This window comes from Coregonus clupeaformis, unplaced genomic scaffold (assembly GCF_020615455.1).
Source record: "Coregonus clupeaformis isolate EN_2021a unplaced genomic scaffold, ASM2061545v1 scaf0028, whole genome shotgun sequence".
NCBI classification, from domain to species: Eukaryota; Metazoa; Chordata; class Actinopteri; order Salmoniformes; family Salmonidae; genus Coregonus; species Coregonus clupeaformis.
The window spans coordinates 496,319-515,504 of record NW_025533483.1 but is presented as its reverse complement, the minus strand read 5'-3'; the positions used below and the strand labels follow the sequence as shown (position 1 = coordinate 515,504).

General features: G+C 42.0%; 1 protein-coding gene across 3 annotated transcripts in view; it reads left to right on the top strand.

Moving 5' to 3' along the window:
* The window catches only part of cyfip1 (cytoplasmic FMR1 interacting protein 1), a 165,602-nt gene that overhangs the window by 50,695 nt on the left and 95,721 nt on the right, over positions 1–19,186 (top strand). For all 3 annotated transcript variants that reach the window (XM_041889523.1, XM_041889522.1, XM_041889524.1), the window contains 2 exons: positions 1,786–1,903; positions 18,305–18,427. In XM_041889523.1, coding sequence (XP_041745457.1) covers positions 1,786–1,903; positions 18,305–18,427 — 241 coding nt within the window. The remainder of the gene's footprint in view (positions 1–1,785; positions 1,904–18,304; positions 18,428–19,186) is intronic.

Sequence of the window (19,186 nt, the reverse complement as noted above, 5' to 3'; positions counted from 1 at the left end):
GGGGTTAACACCCCTACGATAAGTGCCATGGGATCTTTAGGGACCACAGAGAGTCAGGACACCCGTTTAATATCACATCCGAAAGACAACACCCTACACAGGGCAATGTCCCCAATCACTGCCCTGGGGCATTGGGATATATTGTTTTTAGACCAGAGGAAAGACTGCCTCCTACTGGCCCCCCAACACCACTTCCATCAGCATCTGGTCGCCCATCCAGGGACTGACCAGGACCAACCCAGCTTACCTTCAGAGGGAAGCCAGCAGTGGGATGCAGGGTGGTATGCTGCTGGTTAGTAGTTATGTGGTTGTGGTTCTGAGATACTGTATCTGGTGCACCTGGCACTGACTCATACCACGCTCAAAGTCGCTTAGGTCACTTGTTTTGCCCATTCTAACGTTCAATCGAACAGTAACTGAATGCCTCGATGTCTGTCTGCCTGCTTTATATAGCAAGCCACGGCTACGTGCCTCACTGACCGTAGGAGCCGGAGCGATCCATTTTGGTGAACGGGGTGTTGTACCTAATAAACTGTACCTTACTGTACTGAACTATACTCTGATGTACTGTACTGAACTATACTCTGATGTACTGTACTGAACTATACTCTGATGTACTGTACTGAACTATACTCTGATGTACTGAACTATACTCTGATGTACTGTACTGAACTATACTCTGATGTACTGAACTATACTCTGATGTACTGAACTATACTCTGATGTACTGAACTGAACTCAAGTTTACTCTACTGAATCTTATTTTTACCCATTTAAACTGGTCTTGTCTGGTCATGGTCTCGATCCACTGGTCCTTGGTCTGGATCTAAAGGGTTCCGGTCTTGACTCCATCTCTGGTACTCACACCAGTTTTACACACTACAGGAAACATTGTAGAGTATTGAGATGCAAGGCCAGGAAGGGGGCTCCATTCCCCCCAAGAGCATCTGAAAGACTTGAATTGTCAGGCTCAACCTCACTCAACTGCATTGGCTCACAGCGGCCATGACGTTTAAGATGTTGGTCTATAGAGGCTGTACAGGTTTAGCCTGAGGAGATGTTGGTCTATAGAGGCTGTACAGGTTTAGCCTGAGGAGATGTTGGTCTATAGAGGCTGTACAGGTTTAGCCTGAGGAGATGTTGGTCTATAGAGGCTGTACAGATTTAGCCTGAGGAGATGTTGGTCTATAGAGGCTGTACAGGTTTAGCCTGAGGAGATGTTGGTCTATAGAGGCTGTACAGGTTTAGCCTGAGGAGATGTTGGTCTATAGAGGCTGTACAGGTTTAGCCTGAGGAGATGTTGGTCTATAGAGGCTGTACAGGTTTAGCCTGAGGAGATGTTGGTCTATAGAGGCTGTACAGGTTTAGCCTGAGGAGATGTTGGTCTATAGAGGCTGTACAGGTTTAGCCTGAGGAGATGTTGGTCTATAGAGGCTGTACAGGTTTAGCCTGAGGAGATGTTGGTCTATAGAGGCTGTACAGGTTTAGCCTGAGGAGATGTTGGTCTATAGAGGCTGTACAGGTTTAGCCTGAGGAGATGTTGCTTACAGATGTTGAAGAATTTACACAATTTTCAAAATTACAGATAATCCATCACGGTGACATCATCGGTCCTAGAGGCAAATCACCTCTTAGCTCTCCTCTCCCCTCCCCTCCCCTCCCCTCCTCTCCTCTCCTCTCCTCTCCTCTCCTCTCCTCTCCTCTCCTCTCCTCTCCTCTCCTCTCCTCTCTCTTATCTCTCATCTCTCCTCTCTCTCATCTCTCCTCTCTCCTCCCCGTCCCCAGGTGGTCATGTACCTCATCAGGCAGCAGTCCTCAGTATAATATCTGTGAGCAGATGGTTCAGATCAAGGAAGACCACATGAGGTTCATCTCTGAGCTGGCTCGCTACAGCAACAGTGAGGTGAGTGGACGACTCTCTACACCAAACACACCTAGCCCTGTCTGAGCTATCTCACCTGATTCAACCTGTCAACTGAACCTAGCCCTGTCTCAGAGCTATCTCACCTGATTCAACCTGTCAACTGAACCTAGCCCTGTCTCAGAGCTATCTCACCTGATTCAACCTGTCAACTGAACCTAGCCCTGTCTGAGCTATCTCACCTGATTCAACCTGTCAACTGAACCTAGCCCTGTCTCAGAGCTATCTCACCTGATTCAACCTGTCAACTGAACCTAGCCCTGTCTCAGAGCTATCTCACCTGATTCAACCTGTCAACTGAACCTAGCCCTGTCTCAGAGCTATCTCACCTGATTCAACCTGTCAACTGATCATCAAGCCCTTGACTAGGTGAATCAGGTGAGATAGTTCAGGGCTGCAACAACATTTGAAAACCACAGCTCCACACCAAACACACCAGGGGTCTACACAAACTTTTCCCACTGGTGCTAGTAACTTTTCCCACTGGTGCTAGTAACTTTTCCCACTGGTGCTAGTAACTTTTCCCACTGGTGCTAGTAACTTTTCCCACTGGTGCTAGTAACTTTTCCCACTGGTGCTAGTAACTTTTCCCACTGGTGCTAGTAACTTTTCCCACTGGTGCTAGTCACTTTTTCCACTGGTGCTAGTAACTTTTTCCACTGGTGCTAGTCACTTTTTCCACTGGTGCTAGTAACTTTTCCCACTGGTGCTAGTAACTTTTCCCACTGGTGCTAGTAACTTTTCCCACTGGTGCTAGTAACTTTTCCCACTGGTGCTAGTAACTTTTCCCACTGGTGCTAGTAACTTTTTCCACTGGTGCTAGTCACTTTTTCCACTGGTGCTAGTCACTTTTTCCACTGGTGCTAGTAACTTTTTCCACTGGTGCTAGTAACTTTTTCCACTGGTGCTAGTCACTTTTTCCACTGGTGCTAGTCACTTTTTCCACTGGTGCTAGTCACTTTTTCCACTGGTGCTAGTCACTTTTTCCACTGGTGCTAGTCACTTTTTCCACTGGTGCTAGTCACTTTTTCCACTGGTGCTAGTCACTTTTTCCACTGGTGCTAGTCACTTTTTCCACTGGTGCTAGTCACTTTTCCCACTGGTGCTAGTCACTTTTTCCACTGGTGCTAGTCACTTGTTCAGTTGGTGGCACCAGCACATGATTTGGTCTCACCAATTGTTGTTGTTTTTTAAAGCTGGTAATCGATAATGAGCCTGTGTCCCATAATGTGTCGTCATTACATACAGAACCAGGCTAATAATGTCTAGCCGTCTTTTCAGTTACCATGCCCTTGTGTTCTTACATTGATTCAGACAGATTTACTGTAACAACAAAGAAACGAGACCGTCGAAATAAAGTGCTAAATGTATTTATTGCAGATTTCAAAGTGCCATGTGTTATTTTCTGCAAAATCCTCTAGAAACAAAACAATACTTTATACCAAAACGATACTTTATACCAAAACGATACTTTATACCAAAACGATACTTTATACCAAAACGATACATTATACCAAAACGATACTTTATACCAAAACGATACTTTATACCAAAACGATACTTTATACCAAAACGATACTTTATACCAAAACGATACTTTATACCAAAACGATACATTATACCAAAACGATACTTTATACCAAAACGATACTTTATACCAAAACGATACATTATACCAAAACGATACTTTATACCAAAACGATACATTATACCAAAACGATACTTTATACCAAAACGATACATTATACCAAAACGATACTTTATACCAAAACGATACATTATACCAAAACGATACTTTATACCAAAACGATACATTATACCAAAACGATACTTTATACCAAAACGATACTTTATACCAAAACGATACTTTATACCAAAACGATACATTATACCAAAACGATACTTTATACCAAAACGATACATTATACCAAAACGATACATTATACCAAAACGATACTTTATACCAAAACGATACTTTATACCAAAACGATACATTATACCAAAACGATACTTTATACCAAAACGATACATTATACCAAAACGATACTTTATACCAAAACGATACTTTATACCAAAACGATACATTATACCAAAACAATACTTTATACCAAAACGATACTTTATACCAAAACGATACATTATACCAAAACGATACTTTATACCAAAACGATACTTTATACCAAAACGATACTTTATACCAAAACGATACTTTATACCAAAACGATACTTTATACCAAAACGATACATTATACCAAAACGATACATTATACCAAAACGATACATTATACCAAAACGATACATTATACCAAAACGATACTTTATACCAAAACGATACATTATACCAAAACGATACTTTATACCAAAACGATACATTATACCAAAACGATACATTATACCAAAACGATACTTTATACCAAAACGATACTTTATACCAAAACGATACTTTATACCAAAACGATACTTTATACCAAAACGAAACATTATACCAAAACGATACTTTATACCAAAACGATACATTATACCAAAACGATACTTTATACCAAAACGATACATTATACCAAAACGATACTTTATACCAAAACGATACTTTATATCAAAACGATACATTATACCAAAACGATACATTATACCAAAACGATACTTTATACCAAAACGATACATTATACCAAAACGATACTTTATACCAAAACGATACTTTATACCAAAACGATACTTTATACCAAAACGATACATTATACCAAAACGATACTTTATACCAAAACGATACTTTATACCAAAACGATACTTTATACCAAAACGATACTTTATACCAAAGCGATACTTTATACCAAAACGATACTTTATAGCAAAACGATACTTTATACCAAAACGATACTTTATACCAAAACGATACTTTATACCAAAACGATACATTATACCAAAACGATACTTTATACCAAAACGATACATTATACCAAAACGATACTTTATACCAAAACGATACATTATACCAAAACGATACATTATAACAAAACGATACTTTATACCAAAACGATACTTTATACCAAAACGATACATTATACCAAAACGATACATTATACCAAAACGATACTTTATACCAAAACGATACTTTATACCAAAACGATACTTTATACCAAAACGATACTTTATACCAAAACGATACTTTATACCAAAACGATACTTTATACCAAAACGATACATTATACCAAAACGATACATTATACCAAAACGATACTTTATACCAAAACGATACTTTATACCAAAACGATACTTTATACCAAAACGATACATTATACCAAAACGATACTTTATACCAAAACGATACTTTATACCAAAACGATACTTTATACCAAAACGATACTTTATACCAAAACGATACATTATACCAAAACGATACTTTATACCAAAACGATACTTTATACCAAAACGATACATTATACCAAAACGATACTTTATACCAAAAACGATACATTATACCAAAACGATACTTTATACCAAAACGATACATTATACCAAAACGATACATTATACCAAAACGATACTTTATACCAAAACGATACTTTATACCAAAACGATACATTATACCAAAACGATACTTTATACCAAAACGATACATTACACCAAAACGATACATTATACCAAAACGATACTTTATACCAAAACGATACTTTATACCAAAACGATACATTATACCAAAACGATACATTATACCAAAACGATACTTTATACCAAAACGATACTTTATACCAAAACGATACATTATACCAAAACGATACTTTATACCAAAACGATACATTATACCAAAACGATACTTTATACCAAAACGATACTTTATACCAAAACGATACATTATACCAAAACGATACTTTATACCAAAACGATACTTTATACCAAAACGATACTTTATACCAAAACGATACATTATACCAAAACGATACTTTATACCAAAACGATACTTTATACCAAAACGATACTTTATACCAAAACGATACATTATACCAAAACGATACTTTATACCAAAACGATACTTTATACCAAAACGATACTTTATACCAAAACGATACATTATACCAAAAGCGATACTTTATACCAAAACGATACATTATACCAAAAACGATACTTTATACCAAAACGATACATTATACCAAAACGATACTTTATACCAAAACGATACTTTATACCAAAACGATACTTTATACCAAAACGATACATTATACCAAAACGATACTTTATACCAAAACGATACTTTATACCAAAACGATACTTTATACCAAAACGATACTTTATACCAAAACGATACTATATACCAAAACGATACTTTATACCAAAACGATACTTCATACCAAAACGATACTTTATACCAAAACGATACATTATACCAAAACGATACTTTATACCAAAACGATACATTATACCAAAACGATACTTTATACCAAAACGATACATTATACCAAAACGATACATTATAACAAAACGATACTTTATACCAAAACGATACTTTATACCAAAACGATACATTATACCAAAACGATACTTTATACCAAAACGATACTTTATACCAAAACGATACTTTATACCAAAACGATACTTTATACCAAAACGATACTTTATACCAAAACGATACTTTATACCAAAACGATACATTATACCAAAACGATACTTTATACCAAAACGATACTTTATACTGTGATGTCACGAGAGGCTGTGTCCTGGAGGGACGTTACATCCCCCTGAGGTGGCTGCAAACCCAGACAGCTATGGCTCCATCTGCTGGTATGGTCGGGAACTCCACCCCTCTATGGCCAATCTTCCCACGCAGCTGAAACAAATGAGGAGCTGATGAGCTGAAGGTTTGGGAAGGGAAGAGACACACTGAGGGAGTGTGTGGGGGGTGAAGAGACACAGTCTCCAACCTGGGCTCTCTGGAGGAAAAGAGTGCTGCACGTCCACTTCCATGAGGAATCTAAGGATTTGGAGATACTTACCTTTGGGAAATACTCACCTTTGGATATATGCACCTGTGGAAATACGTGAGAGACATTTGGAAGGACTTTTTGCTGGGTTGGCCACTAGCTGCAACGTGGACTACAGTAAGGCTGGGGAAAAGTTATCTGAGCGAGTGAGAGTTATGACTTTGGATGTGGAAGAGACATCCCTGAACTGTTAACCCTTAAAGAGCCACAAGAGAACAGAATTTTGTTATATTTTCGTTAATTTCCCAAGACCTATAATAAAATCCTTGTTTTGTTTGAACCTTGTCTCCTTGCACTACTTGAGCAATCCCGCTGAAAGCTGTGTAGCCTCTCGTGACGTCACAGATGGTGGAGAATACGGGTACGCTCAAGCGTTAATAGTGCATGTCAGAGGAGGATACCGAAGGTTTGATCACCCAGTTTTCCAAGTTGGCCGTAGGCTCCCCGCCCGACTGAAATGGAGGACATATTGAAAGCCCTTGTTGCTGGCCAGCAAGCCCAGATGCAAGCAAACGTGGCTCTCTTGGAGGAGCAAAGAAAGCCAACCTTCTGAAGGCAGAGGAATTGCAGTTGCAGAGACAGAGGGTTGTCCAAAATACCCGCCCAATAAAGGCAAGTGACTTTATATCTAAGATGGGAGCTACCGATGACATTGAGGCATACCTGCATGCATTTGAGGCCACGGCCACTAGGGAAGCCTGGCCCAAGCAACAGTGGGTTGGTCTGTTAGCCCCCTTTCTAACCGGGGAATCGCTGAATGCTGTCCGGGACCTGGGCCCTGACCAGGTTACTGACTATGATGCCCTGAAGTCTGAGATCCTCAGCAGATATGGACTCACAAAGTTTGGTATGGCCCAGCGCTTTCACAGCTGGACCTTCCAACCAGACCAACCTCCTCGGGCGCAGATGCATGAACTTGTCCGAATCGCAAGGAAATGGCTGGATCCGCAGAGGAATACAGCAGCGGCGGTGGTGGAGGCCGTTGTGGTGGATCGTTACCTACGCGCCCTGCCTTATGAGGCAAAACGGTTCATCAGTCAACAGGCCTTGACCACGGCTGATCTGACCGTGGAAGCTGTGGAAAAGTACCAGGCCACAGCGGAGATGCTGAATGCTTCCCGAAAAGACCCCAGGAGTGCGGCCCCCACCACAAATGGGAAGAACCCGTCCAAAGGACCCCAAGGTCTCGAACCCAGCCACGTCAGGACTTATCCCGGCTCCAGGGGGAGCCAGAAACCAGGCGGGTCCAAGAAGAGTACACCAGGAGGGGGAAACTCGACAGTGTTACCGGTGTGGGGAGATGGGACATATCTCCTGGCAGTGTGGGAAACCAGCCGATGAACCTATGCCCACTGCGGAGTCCTCCAGCTCAGCACCCACACACCGTTTTGCCTCGCTCTTGGGAGTCGTAGATGGCGGCCCAGATCGACCCCCACCTGCCCGGTAACTGTGAATCACCATGATGTGGAGGCCTTACTGGATTCTGGTAGCCGGGCCACCCTGGTGCGTAAGGATTTGGTGGGCCCAACGTGTCTGACCCCGGGGAAAGTCCTCCCAGTTTCCTGTGTCCATGGGGACACCAGAGAATACCCCATTACTGAACTTACAATGACCAGCACACGGGGAACCATACACACGACGGCGGGGGTGGTTGATTCCCTCCCCGTCCCTGTCCTAATTGGACGAGACTGCCCAGCCTTTTACCCACTCTGGAGAGAGTCTCAGGAGAGGATAACCCGAGTACCTCGGAAACGGAGAGGCAAGACTCATGCTGGGAAGGCTCCGGTGCAATCCTCCGAATTACTCACTCCCGCCCGGGCTCTGATAGGGATGGCAGGTGCCCAGACCGACACAGAGACGGAGCTACAGAATCTGGACAAAGAACTGTCTGGTCTGAAGGGGACCGCTGAGAGGTATCGTTTGTTAAAGCAACAGTTAGACATGAAGACAGAAGAGTTAGATATCCTCCAGGCTAAACTCCAACAGAGCTCCTTCCCTAAGCAACAGGAGGAGCTGGAGATGCTGCGCAGGACCATCGAGGAGTGTGAGGAGACCCTGCGCAGTAGTAAGGAGGTCCAGAAGAAGGCAGAGGAGAAGTACAAGGTGTTGGAGAACAAGATGAAGAATGCGGAGGCAGAGAGAGAGAAGGAACTGAAAGCTGCTCAACAGAAGCTAAACTCTGCTAAAACCAAGGCTGATGCGTTCAGTAAGAAACTCAAGGAGAGACAACAGGAGGCTGAGTCCCTGGTCCTAGAGGTGGAGGAGTTGAAGAGAGAGCAGGCTGGCAAGCACCACGGCAATGCGGACGCCCTCTCCCGGCGTGATGCCTTCTTCGCTGCCTTTACCCCGACGAGGACGTCGGTCCAGAGGAGGGGGATGTGTGATGTCACGAGAGGCTGTGTCCTGGAGGGACGTTACATCCCCCTGAGGTGGCTGCAAACCCAGACAGCTATGGCTCCATCTGCTGGTATGGTCGGGAACTCCACCCCTCTATGGCCAATCTTCCCACGCAGCTGAAACAAATGAGGAGCTGATGAGCTGAAGGTTTGGGAAGGGAAGAGACACACTGAGGGAGTGTGTGGGGGGTGAAGAGACACAGTCTCCAACCTGGGCTCTCTGGAGGAAAAGAGTGCTGCACGTCCACTTCCATGAGGAATCTAAGGATTTGGAGATACTTACCTTTGGGAAATACTCACCTTTGGATATATGCACCTGTGGAAATACGTGAGAGACATTTGGAAGGACTTTTTGCTGGGTTGGCCACTAGCTGCAACGTGGACTACAGTAAGGCTGGGGAAAAGTTATCTGAGCGAGTGAGAGTTATGACTTTGGATGTGGAAGAGACATCCCTGAACTGTTAACCCTTAAAGAGCCACAAGAGAACAGAATTTTGTTATATTTTCGTTAATTTCCCAAGACCTATAATAAAATCCTTGTTTTGTTTGAACCTTGTCTCCTTGCACTACTTGAGCAATCCCGCTGAAAGCTGTGTAGCCTCTCGTGACGTCACAATACCAAAACGATACTTTATACCAAAACGATACATTATACCAAAACGATACTTTATACCAAAACGATACTTTATACCAAAACGATACTTTATACCAAAACGATACTTTATACCAAAACGATACTTTATACCAAAACGATACTTTATACCAAAACGATACTTTATACCAAAACGATACTTTATACCAAAACGATACATTATACCAAAACGATACTTTATACCAAAACGATACTTTATACCAAAACGATACTTTATACCAAAACGATACCACGGAGAAAGCGGGAGAAGGGAAAGCGGGAGAAGGGAAAGCGGGAGAAGGGAAAGCGGGAGAAGGGAAAGCGGGAGAAGGGAAAGCGGGAGAAGGGAAAGCGGGAGAAGGGAAGAAGGGAAAGCGGGAGAAGGGAAAGCGGGAGAAGGGAAAGCGGGAGAAGGGAAAGCGGGAGAAGGGAAAGCGGGAGAAGGGAAAGCGGGAGAAGGGAAAGCGGGAGAAGGGAAGAAGGGAAAGCGGGAGAAGGGAAAGCGGGAGAAGGGAAAGCGGGAGAAGGGAAAGCGGGAGAAGGGAAGAAGGGAAAGCGGGAGAAGGGAAAGCGGGAGAAGGGAAGAAGGGAAAGCGGGAGAAGGGAAAGCGGGAGAAGGGAAAGCGGGAGAAGGGAAAGCGGGAGAAGGGAAAGCGGGAGAAGGGAAAGCGGGAGAAGGGAAGAAGGGAAAGCGGGAGAAGGGAAAGCGGGAGAAGGGAAAGCGGGAGAAGGGAAAGCGGGAGAAGGGAAGAAGGGAAAGCGGGAGAAGGGAAAGCGGGAGAAGGGAAAGCGGGAGAAGGGAAGAAGGGAAAGCGGGAGAAGGGAAAGCGGGAGAAGGGAAAGCGGGAGAAGGGAAAGCGGGAGAAGGGAAGAAGGGAAAGCGGGAGAAGGGAAAGCGGGAGAAGGGAAAGCGGGAGAAGGGAAAGCGGGAGAAGGGAAAGCGGGAGAAGGGAAGAAGGGAAAGCGGGAGAAGGGAAAGCGGGAGAAGGGAAAGCGGGAGAAGGGATAGCGGGAGAAGGGAAAGCGGGAGAAGGGAAAGCGGGAGAAGGGAAGAAGGGAGAAGGGAAAGCGGGAGAAGGGAAAGCGGGAGAAGGGAAAGCGGGAGAAGGGAAAGCGGGAGAAGGGAAAGCGGGAGAAGGGAAGAAGGGAAAGCGGGAGAAGGGAAAGCGGGGAGAAGGGAAAGCGGGAGAAGGGAAAGCGGGAGAAGGGGGAGAAGGGAAAGCGGGAGAAGGGAAAGCGGGAGAAGGGAAAGCGGGAGAAGGGAAGAAGGGAGAAGGGAAAGCGGGAGAAGGGAAAGCGGGAGAAGGGAAAGCTGGAGAAGGGAAAGCGGGAGAAGGGAAGAAGGGAGAAGGGAAAGCGGGAGAAGGGAAAGCGGGAGAAGGGAAGAAGGGAGAAGGGAAAGCGGGAGAAGGGAAAGCGGGAGAAGGGAAAGCGGGAGAAGGGAAAGCGGGAGAAGGGAAGAAGGGAGAAGGGAAAGCGGGAGAAGGGAAAGCGGGAGAAGGGAAGAAGGGAGAAGGGAAAGCGGGAGAAGGGAAAGCGGGAGAAGGGAAAGCGGGAGAAGGGAAAGCGGGAGAAGGGAAGAAGGGAGAAGGGAAAGCGGGAGAAGGGAAAGCGGGAGAAGGGAAAGCGGGAGAAGGACGGTGAGTTTCTTCAGAGGTTCGCCTCCAAAATCAGTTTTATTTGAATAGAAAAACTAAATGGAATGTTCTAAGTTCACAACAATGCTTAAACCGAGAAAATACGCGTGTTTAGCAGATGTTATAGCGGGTGTAGCGAAATGCTTGTGCTTTTAGCTCCGACAGTGCAGTAATATCTAACAATTTCACAACATATACCCAATACACACAACTCTAAGTAAGGAATGGAATTAAGAATATATACATATATGGACGAGCAATGTCAGAGCGGCATGGACTAACATACAGTAGAATATTATAGAATAGAATGCAGTATATACATATGAGATGAGTAGTGCAAGATATGGAAACATTATTAAAGTGACTAGTGTTCCATTTCTTAAAGTGGCCAGTGATTTCAATAGGCAGCAGCAGCCTCTAGTGTGCTAGTGATGGCTATTTAACAGTCTGATGGCCTTGAGATAGAAGCTGTTTTTCAGTCTCTTGGTCCCAGCTTTGATGCACCTGTACTGACCTCGCCTTCTGGATGATAGCGGGGTGCTCAGGCAGTGGCTCGGGTGGTTGATGTCCTTGATGATCTTTTTGGCCTTGCTGTGACATCGGGTGCTGTAGGTGTCCTGGAGGGCGGGTAGTTTGCCCCCGATAATGCGTTCGGCAGACCGCACCACCCTCTGGAGAGCCCTGCGGTTGTGGGCGGTGCAGTTGCCGTACCAGGTGGTGATACAGCCCGACAGGATGCTTTCAATTGTGCATCTGGAAAAGTTTGTGAGGGTTTTAGGTGATAAACCAAATTTCTTCAGCCTCCTGAAGTTGAAGAAGCTCAGTTGCGCCTTCTTCACCACACTGTCTGCGTGGGTGGACCATTTCAGTTTGTCAGTGATGTGTACGCCAAGGAACTTGAAGCTTTCCTTCTCCATTGCGGTCCCGTCGATGTGGATAGGGGGGTGCACCCTCTGCTGTTTCCTGAAGTCCACGATCAGCTCCTTCGTTTTGTTGACGTTGAGTGAGAGGTTATTTTTCTGGCACCACAATCCCAGAGCCCTCACCTCCTCCCTGTAGGCTGTCTCGTCATTGTTGGTAATCAGGCCTACTACTGTTGTGTCGTCTGCAAACTTGATGATTGAGTTGGAGGCGTGCTTGGCCACACAGTCATGGGTGAACAGGGAGTACAGGAGGGGACTGTTAGTGTTTTAATGAATACATACTGTAGCTATTCCTGTGTTAGGGTATTTAATGAATACATACTGTAGCTATTCCTGTGTTAGGGTATTTAATGAATACATACTGTAGCTATTCCTGTGTTAGGGTATTTAATGAATACATACTGTAGCTATTCCTGCTGTTAGGGTATTTAATGAATACATACTGTAGCTATTCCTGTGTTAGGGTATTTAATGAATACATACTGTAGCTATTCCTGCTGTTAGGGTATTTAATGAATACATACTGTAGCTATTCCTGTGTTAGTGTATTTAATGAATACATACTGTAGCTATTCCTGTGTTAGGGTATTTAATGAATACATACTGTAGCTATTCCTGTGTTAGTGTTTTAGTGAATACATACTGTAGCTATTCCTGTGTTAGGGTATTTAATGAATACATACTGTAGCTATTCCTGTGTTAGGGTATTTAATGAATACATACTGTAGCTATTCCTGTGTTAGGGTATTTAATGAATACATACTGTAGCTATTCCTGCTGTTAGGGTATTTAATGAATACATACTGTAGCTATTCCTGTGTTAGGGTATTTAATGAATACATACTGTAGCTATTCCTGTGTTAGTGTTTTAGTGAATACATACTGTAGCTATTCCTGTGTTAGGGTATTTAATGAATACATACTGTAGCTATTCCTGTGTTAGTGTTTTAGTGAATACATACTGTAGCTATTCCTGTGTTAGGGTATTTAATGAATACATACTGTAGCTATTCCTGTGTTAGGGTATTTAATGAATACATACTGTAGCTATTCCTGTGTTAGGGTATTTAATGAATACATACTGTAGCTATTCCTGTGTTAGGGTATTTAATGAATACATACTGTAGCTATTCCTGTGTTAGTGTTTTAGTGAATACATACTGTAGCTATTCCTGTGTTAGGGTATTTAATGAATACATACTGTAGCTATTCCTGTGTTAGTGTTTTAGTGAATACATACTGTAGCTATTCCTGTGTTAGGGTATTTAATGAATACATACTGTAGCTATTCCTGTGTTAGGGTATTTAATGAATACATACTGTAGCTATTCCTGTGTTAGGGTATTTAATGAATACATACTGTAGCTATTCCTGCTGTTAGGGTATTTAATGAATACATACTGTAGCTATTCCTGCTGTTAGGGTATTTAATGAATACATACTGTAGCTATTCCTGTGTTAGGGTATTTAATGAATACATACTGTAGCTATTCCTGTGTTAGGGTATTTAATGAATACATACTGTAGCTATTCCTGTGTTAGGGTATTTAATGAATACATACTGTAGCTATTCCTGTGTTAGGGTATTTAGTGAATACATACTGTAGCTATTCCTGTGTTAGGGTATTTAATGAATACATACTGTAGCTATTCCTGTGTTAGGGTATTTAATGAATACATACTGTAGCTATTCCTGTGTTAGGGTATTTAATGAATACATACTGTAGCTATTCCTGTGTTAGGGTATTTAATGAATACATACTGTAGCTATTCCTGTGTTAGGGTATTTAATGAATACATACTGTAGCTATTCCTGTGTTAGGGTATTTAATGAATACATACTGTAGCTATTCCTGCTGTTAGGGTATTTAATGAATACATACTGTAGCTATTCCTGTGTTAGGGTATTTAATGAATACATACTGTAGCTATTCCTGTGTTAGGGTATTTAATGAATACATACTGTAGCTATTCCTGTGTTAGGGTATTTAATGAATACATACTGTAGCTATTCCTGTGTTAGGGTATTTAATGAATACATACTGTAGCTATTCCTGCTGTTAGGGTATTTAATGAATACATACTGTAGCTATTCCTGTGTTAGGGTATTTAATGAATACATACTGTAGCTATTCCTGTGTTAGGGTATTTAATGAATACATACTGTAGCTATTCCTGCTGTTAGGGTATTTAATGAATACATACTGTAGCTATTCCTGTGTTAGGGTATTTAATGAATACATACTGTAGCTATTCCTGTGTTAGGGTATTTAATGAATACATACTGTAGCTATTCCTGTGTTAGGGTATTTAATGAATACATACTGTAGCTATTCCTGTGTTAGGGTATTTAATGAATACATACTGTAGCTATTCCTGTGTTAGGGTATTTAATGAATACATACTGTAGCTATTCCTGTGTTAGGGTATTTAATGAATACATACTGTAGCTATTCCTGTGTTAGGGTATTTAATGAATACATACTGTAGCTATTCCTGTGTTAGGGTATTTAATGAATACATACTGTAGCTATTCCTGTGTTAGGGTATTTAATGAATACATACTGTAGCTATTCCTGTGTTAGGGTATTTAATGAATACATACTGTAGCTATTCCTGTGTTAGGGTATTTAATGAATACATACTGTAGCTATTCCTGTGTTAGGGTATTTAATGAATACATACTGTAGCTATTCCTGTGTTAGGGTATTTAATGAATACATACTGTAGCTATTCCTGTGTTAGGGTATTTAATGAATACATACTGTAGCTATTCCTGTGTTAGGGTATTTAATGAATACATACTGTAGCTATTCCTGTGTTAGGGTATTTAATGAATACATACTGTAGCTATTCCTGTGTTAGGGGTATTTAATGAATACATACTGTAGCTATTCCTGCTGTTAGGGTATTTAATGAATACATACTGTAGATATTCCTGTGTTAGGGTATTTAATGAATACATACTGTAGCTATTCCTGTGTTAGGGTATTTAATGAATACATACTGTAGCTATTCCTGTGTTAGGGTATTTAATGAATACATACTGTAGCTATTCCTGTGTTAGGGTATTTAATGAATACATACTGTAGCTATTCCTGTGTTAGGGTATTTAATGAATACATACTGTAGCTATTCCTGCTGTTAGGGTATTTAATGAATACATACTGTAGCTATTCCTGTGTTAGGGTATTTAATGAATACATACTGTAGCTATTCCTGTGTTAGGGTATTTAATGAATACATACTGTAGCTATTCCTGTGTTAGGGTATTTAATGAATACATACTGTAGCTATTCCTGTGTTAGGGTATTTAATGAATACATACTGTAGCTATTCCTGTGTTAGGGTATTTAATGAATACATACTGTAGCTATTCCTGTGTTAGGGTATTTAATGAATACATACTGTAGCTATTCCTGCTGTTAGGGTATTTAATGAATACATACTGTAGCTATTCCTGCTGTTAGGGTATTTAATGAATACATACTGTAGCTATTCCTGTGTTAGGGTATTTAATGAATACATACTGTAGCTATTCCTGTGTTAGGGTATTTAATGAATACATACTGTAGCTATTCCTGTGTTAGGGTATTTAATGAATACATACTGTAGCTATTCCTGCTGTTAGGGTATTTAATGAATACATACTGTAGCTATTCCTGTGTTAGGGTATTTAATGAATACATACTGTAGCTATTCCTGTGTTAGGGTATTTAATGAGTGAGAGACTACATCATGTGTTTTTAATGGGTGAAAGACTACATCTCATGTGTTTTTAATGGGTGAAAGACTACATCTCATGTGTTTTTAATGGGTGAAAGACTACATCTCATGTGTTTTTAATGGGTGAAAGACTACATCTCATGTGTTTTTAATGGGTGAAAGACTACATCATGTGTTTTTAATGGGTGAAAGACTACATCTCATGTGTTTTTAATGGGTGAAAGACTACATCATGTGTTTTTAATGGGTGAAAGACTACATCTCATGTGTTTTTAATGGGTGAGAGACTAGACTACATCTCATGTGTTTTTAATGGGTGAGAGACTACATCTCATGTGTTTTTAATGGGTGAAAGACTACATCTCATGTGTTTTTAATGGGTGAAAGACTACATCATGTGTTTTTAATGGGTGAAAGACTACATCTCATGTGTTTTTAATGGGTGAGAGACTACATCTCGTGTTTTTAATGGGTGAGAGACTACATCTCATGTGTTTTTAATGGGTGAAAGACTACATCATGTGTTTTTAATGGGTGAAAGACTACATCTCATGTGTTTTTAATGGGTGAGAGACTACATCTCGTGTTTTTAATGGGTGAGAGACTACATCTCGTGTTTTTAATGGGTGAGAGACTACATCTCATGTGTTTGTAATGGGTGAGAGACTACATCTCATGTGTTTTTAAGGAATTGTGTACAGATCCTTACGACAATGGGGCCGTGCATTATCATGCTGAAACATGAGGGGATGACGGCGGATTAATGGCACAACAATGGGCCTCAGGACCTTGTCACGGTATCTCTGTGCATTCAAATTGCCATCGATAAAATGCCATTTTATTCGTTGGCCATAGCTTATGCCTGCCCATACGACCATACGATAACCCCACGCCACCATGGGGCACTCTGTTCACATTGTTGACATCAGCAAACCACTCGCCCACACGACCCCATAGACGTGGTCTGCGGTTATGATGCCAGTTGGACGTACTGCCAAATTCTTTAAAACAACATTGGAGGCAGTTTATGGTAGATAAATGAACATTGAATTCTCTGGCAACAGCTCTGGTGGACATTCCTGCAGTCAGCATGCCAATTGCACGATCCCTCAAAACTTGAGACATCTGTGGCATTGTGTTGTGACAAAACTGCACATTTTAGAGTGCTTTTTATTGTCCCCAGCACAAGGTGCACCTGTGTAATGATCATGCTGTTTAATCAGCTTCTTGATATGCCTGTCAGGTGGATGGATTATTTTAGCAAAGGAGAAATGCTCACTAACAGGGATGAAATACAAAATTGTGCGCAACATTTTAGAGAAATATGGTTTTTGTGCGTATGGATGTTACTGCACTGTCGGAGCTAGAAGCACAAGCATTTCGCTACACCCGCTATAACATCTGCTAAACACGTGTGTGTGACAAATACAATTTGATTTGATTTGAATATTTCTGGCATCTTTTATTTCAGCTCATGGAACATGGGACCAACACTTTACATGTTGCGTTAAAGTTAGCAAACCAAATGCGTAGCTGGAGCCCTGAGCTGGATATATTTTATTTGGCACATCTTAGATAGTAACTTAAAGTTATAAGCAGTGGCGTAGCACGCAACCCCTATGAGGCAAGGGGGCCCTGAGCTTTAGGGGCCCCCAACCCCCCCAAAAAACAAACAAAAAAATGAGTTGTTGACTGTATTGAAAATCATACCGTGTGCATTTCAGAATACCCCGGTATACGGTATACCGCCCAAGCCTAGTGTTAGGTGTAACCTGTAATGTGAAGGGTTAGGGTTAGTTAACCTGTTATGTCCTAATTAAGGTGTCTCTCTCTAGGTGGTGACAGGGTCTGGTTAGGGTTAGTTAACCTGTTATGTCCTAATTAAGGTGTCTCTCTCTAGGTGGTGACAGGGTCTGGTTAGGGTTAGTTAACCTGTTATGTCCTAATAAAGGTGTCTCTCTCTAGGTGGTGACAGGGTCTGGTTAGGGTTAAGTTAACCTGTTATGTCCTAATTAAGGTGTCTCTCTCTAGGTGGTGACAGGGTCTGGTTAGGGTTAAGTTAACCTGTTATGTCCTAATTAAGGTGTCTCTCTCTAGGTGGTGACAGGGTCTGGTCGTCAGGAGGCCCACAAGACAGACCAGGAGTACAGGAAGCTGTTTGACCTGGCTCTGCAGGGGATGCAGCTGCTATCCCAGTGGAGCGCACATGTCATGGAAGTGGTGAGTGACCTCTAACCTTAATCCTGACCATAACCTGTTGTTGACAACTTATGTGCTATGGCTTTTCAACCTCTGCCATATCGTGGATTCAGAGCTATCTATCTATTATAACTCAGAGGGTTTTCTTGAATGGAAGCTTCTCTAATGTCAAACATGTAAAGTGTGGTGTACCACAGGGCAGCTCTCTAGGCCCTCTACTCTTTTTACCAATGACCTGCCGCTGGCATTAAACATTTACATTTTTTACATTTACGTCATTTAGCAGACGCTCTTATCTAGAGCGACTTACAAGTTGAAAACAAAGCGTGTGTCCATATATGCTGATGAAGTCACCAAAACCCTTAACAAAGAGTTGCAGTTTGTTTTGGAATGGGTGGCCACTAATAAACTGGTCCTGAACATCTCTAAAGCTAAGAGCATTGTATTTGGTACAAATCATTCCCTAAGTTCTAGACCTCAGCTGAATCTGGCAATGAATGGTGTGGCTGTTGAACAAGTTGAGGAGACTAAATTACATGGGGTTTTGTCTGTAATGTCTGTTTCGTTATGTGTCGGACCCCAGGAAGACTAGCTGTCGCCATTGGCGTCGGCTAATGGGGATCCTAATAAATGAAATCCAACCCTAACCAACACACGTCATGGAAGTGGTGAGGTCCCACATCCCTAACAGACTATAGTGGAGGAGAGGACCCACAGATAGACACCTGCCAGAGACTTACGATCAGGGGGGGCAAACCGATTTCTCTCCCATCTCATCCC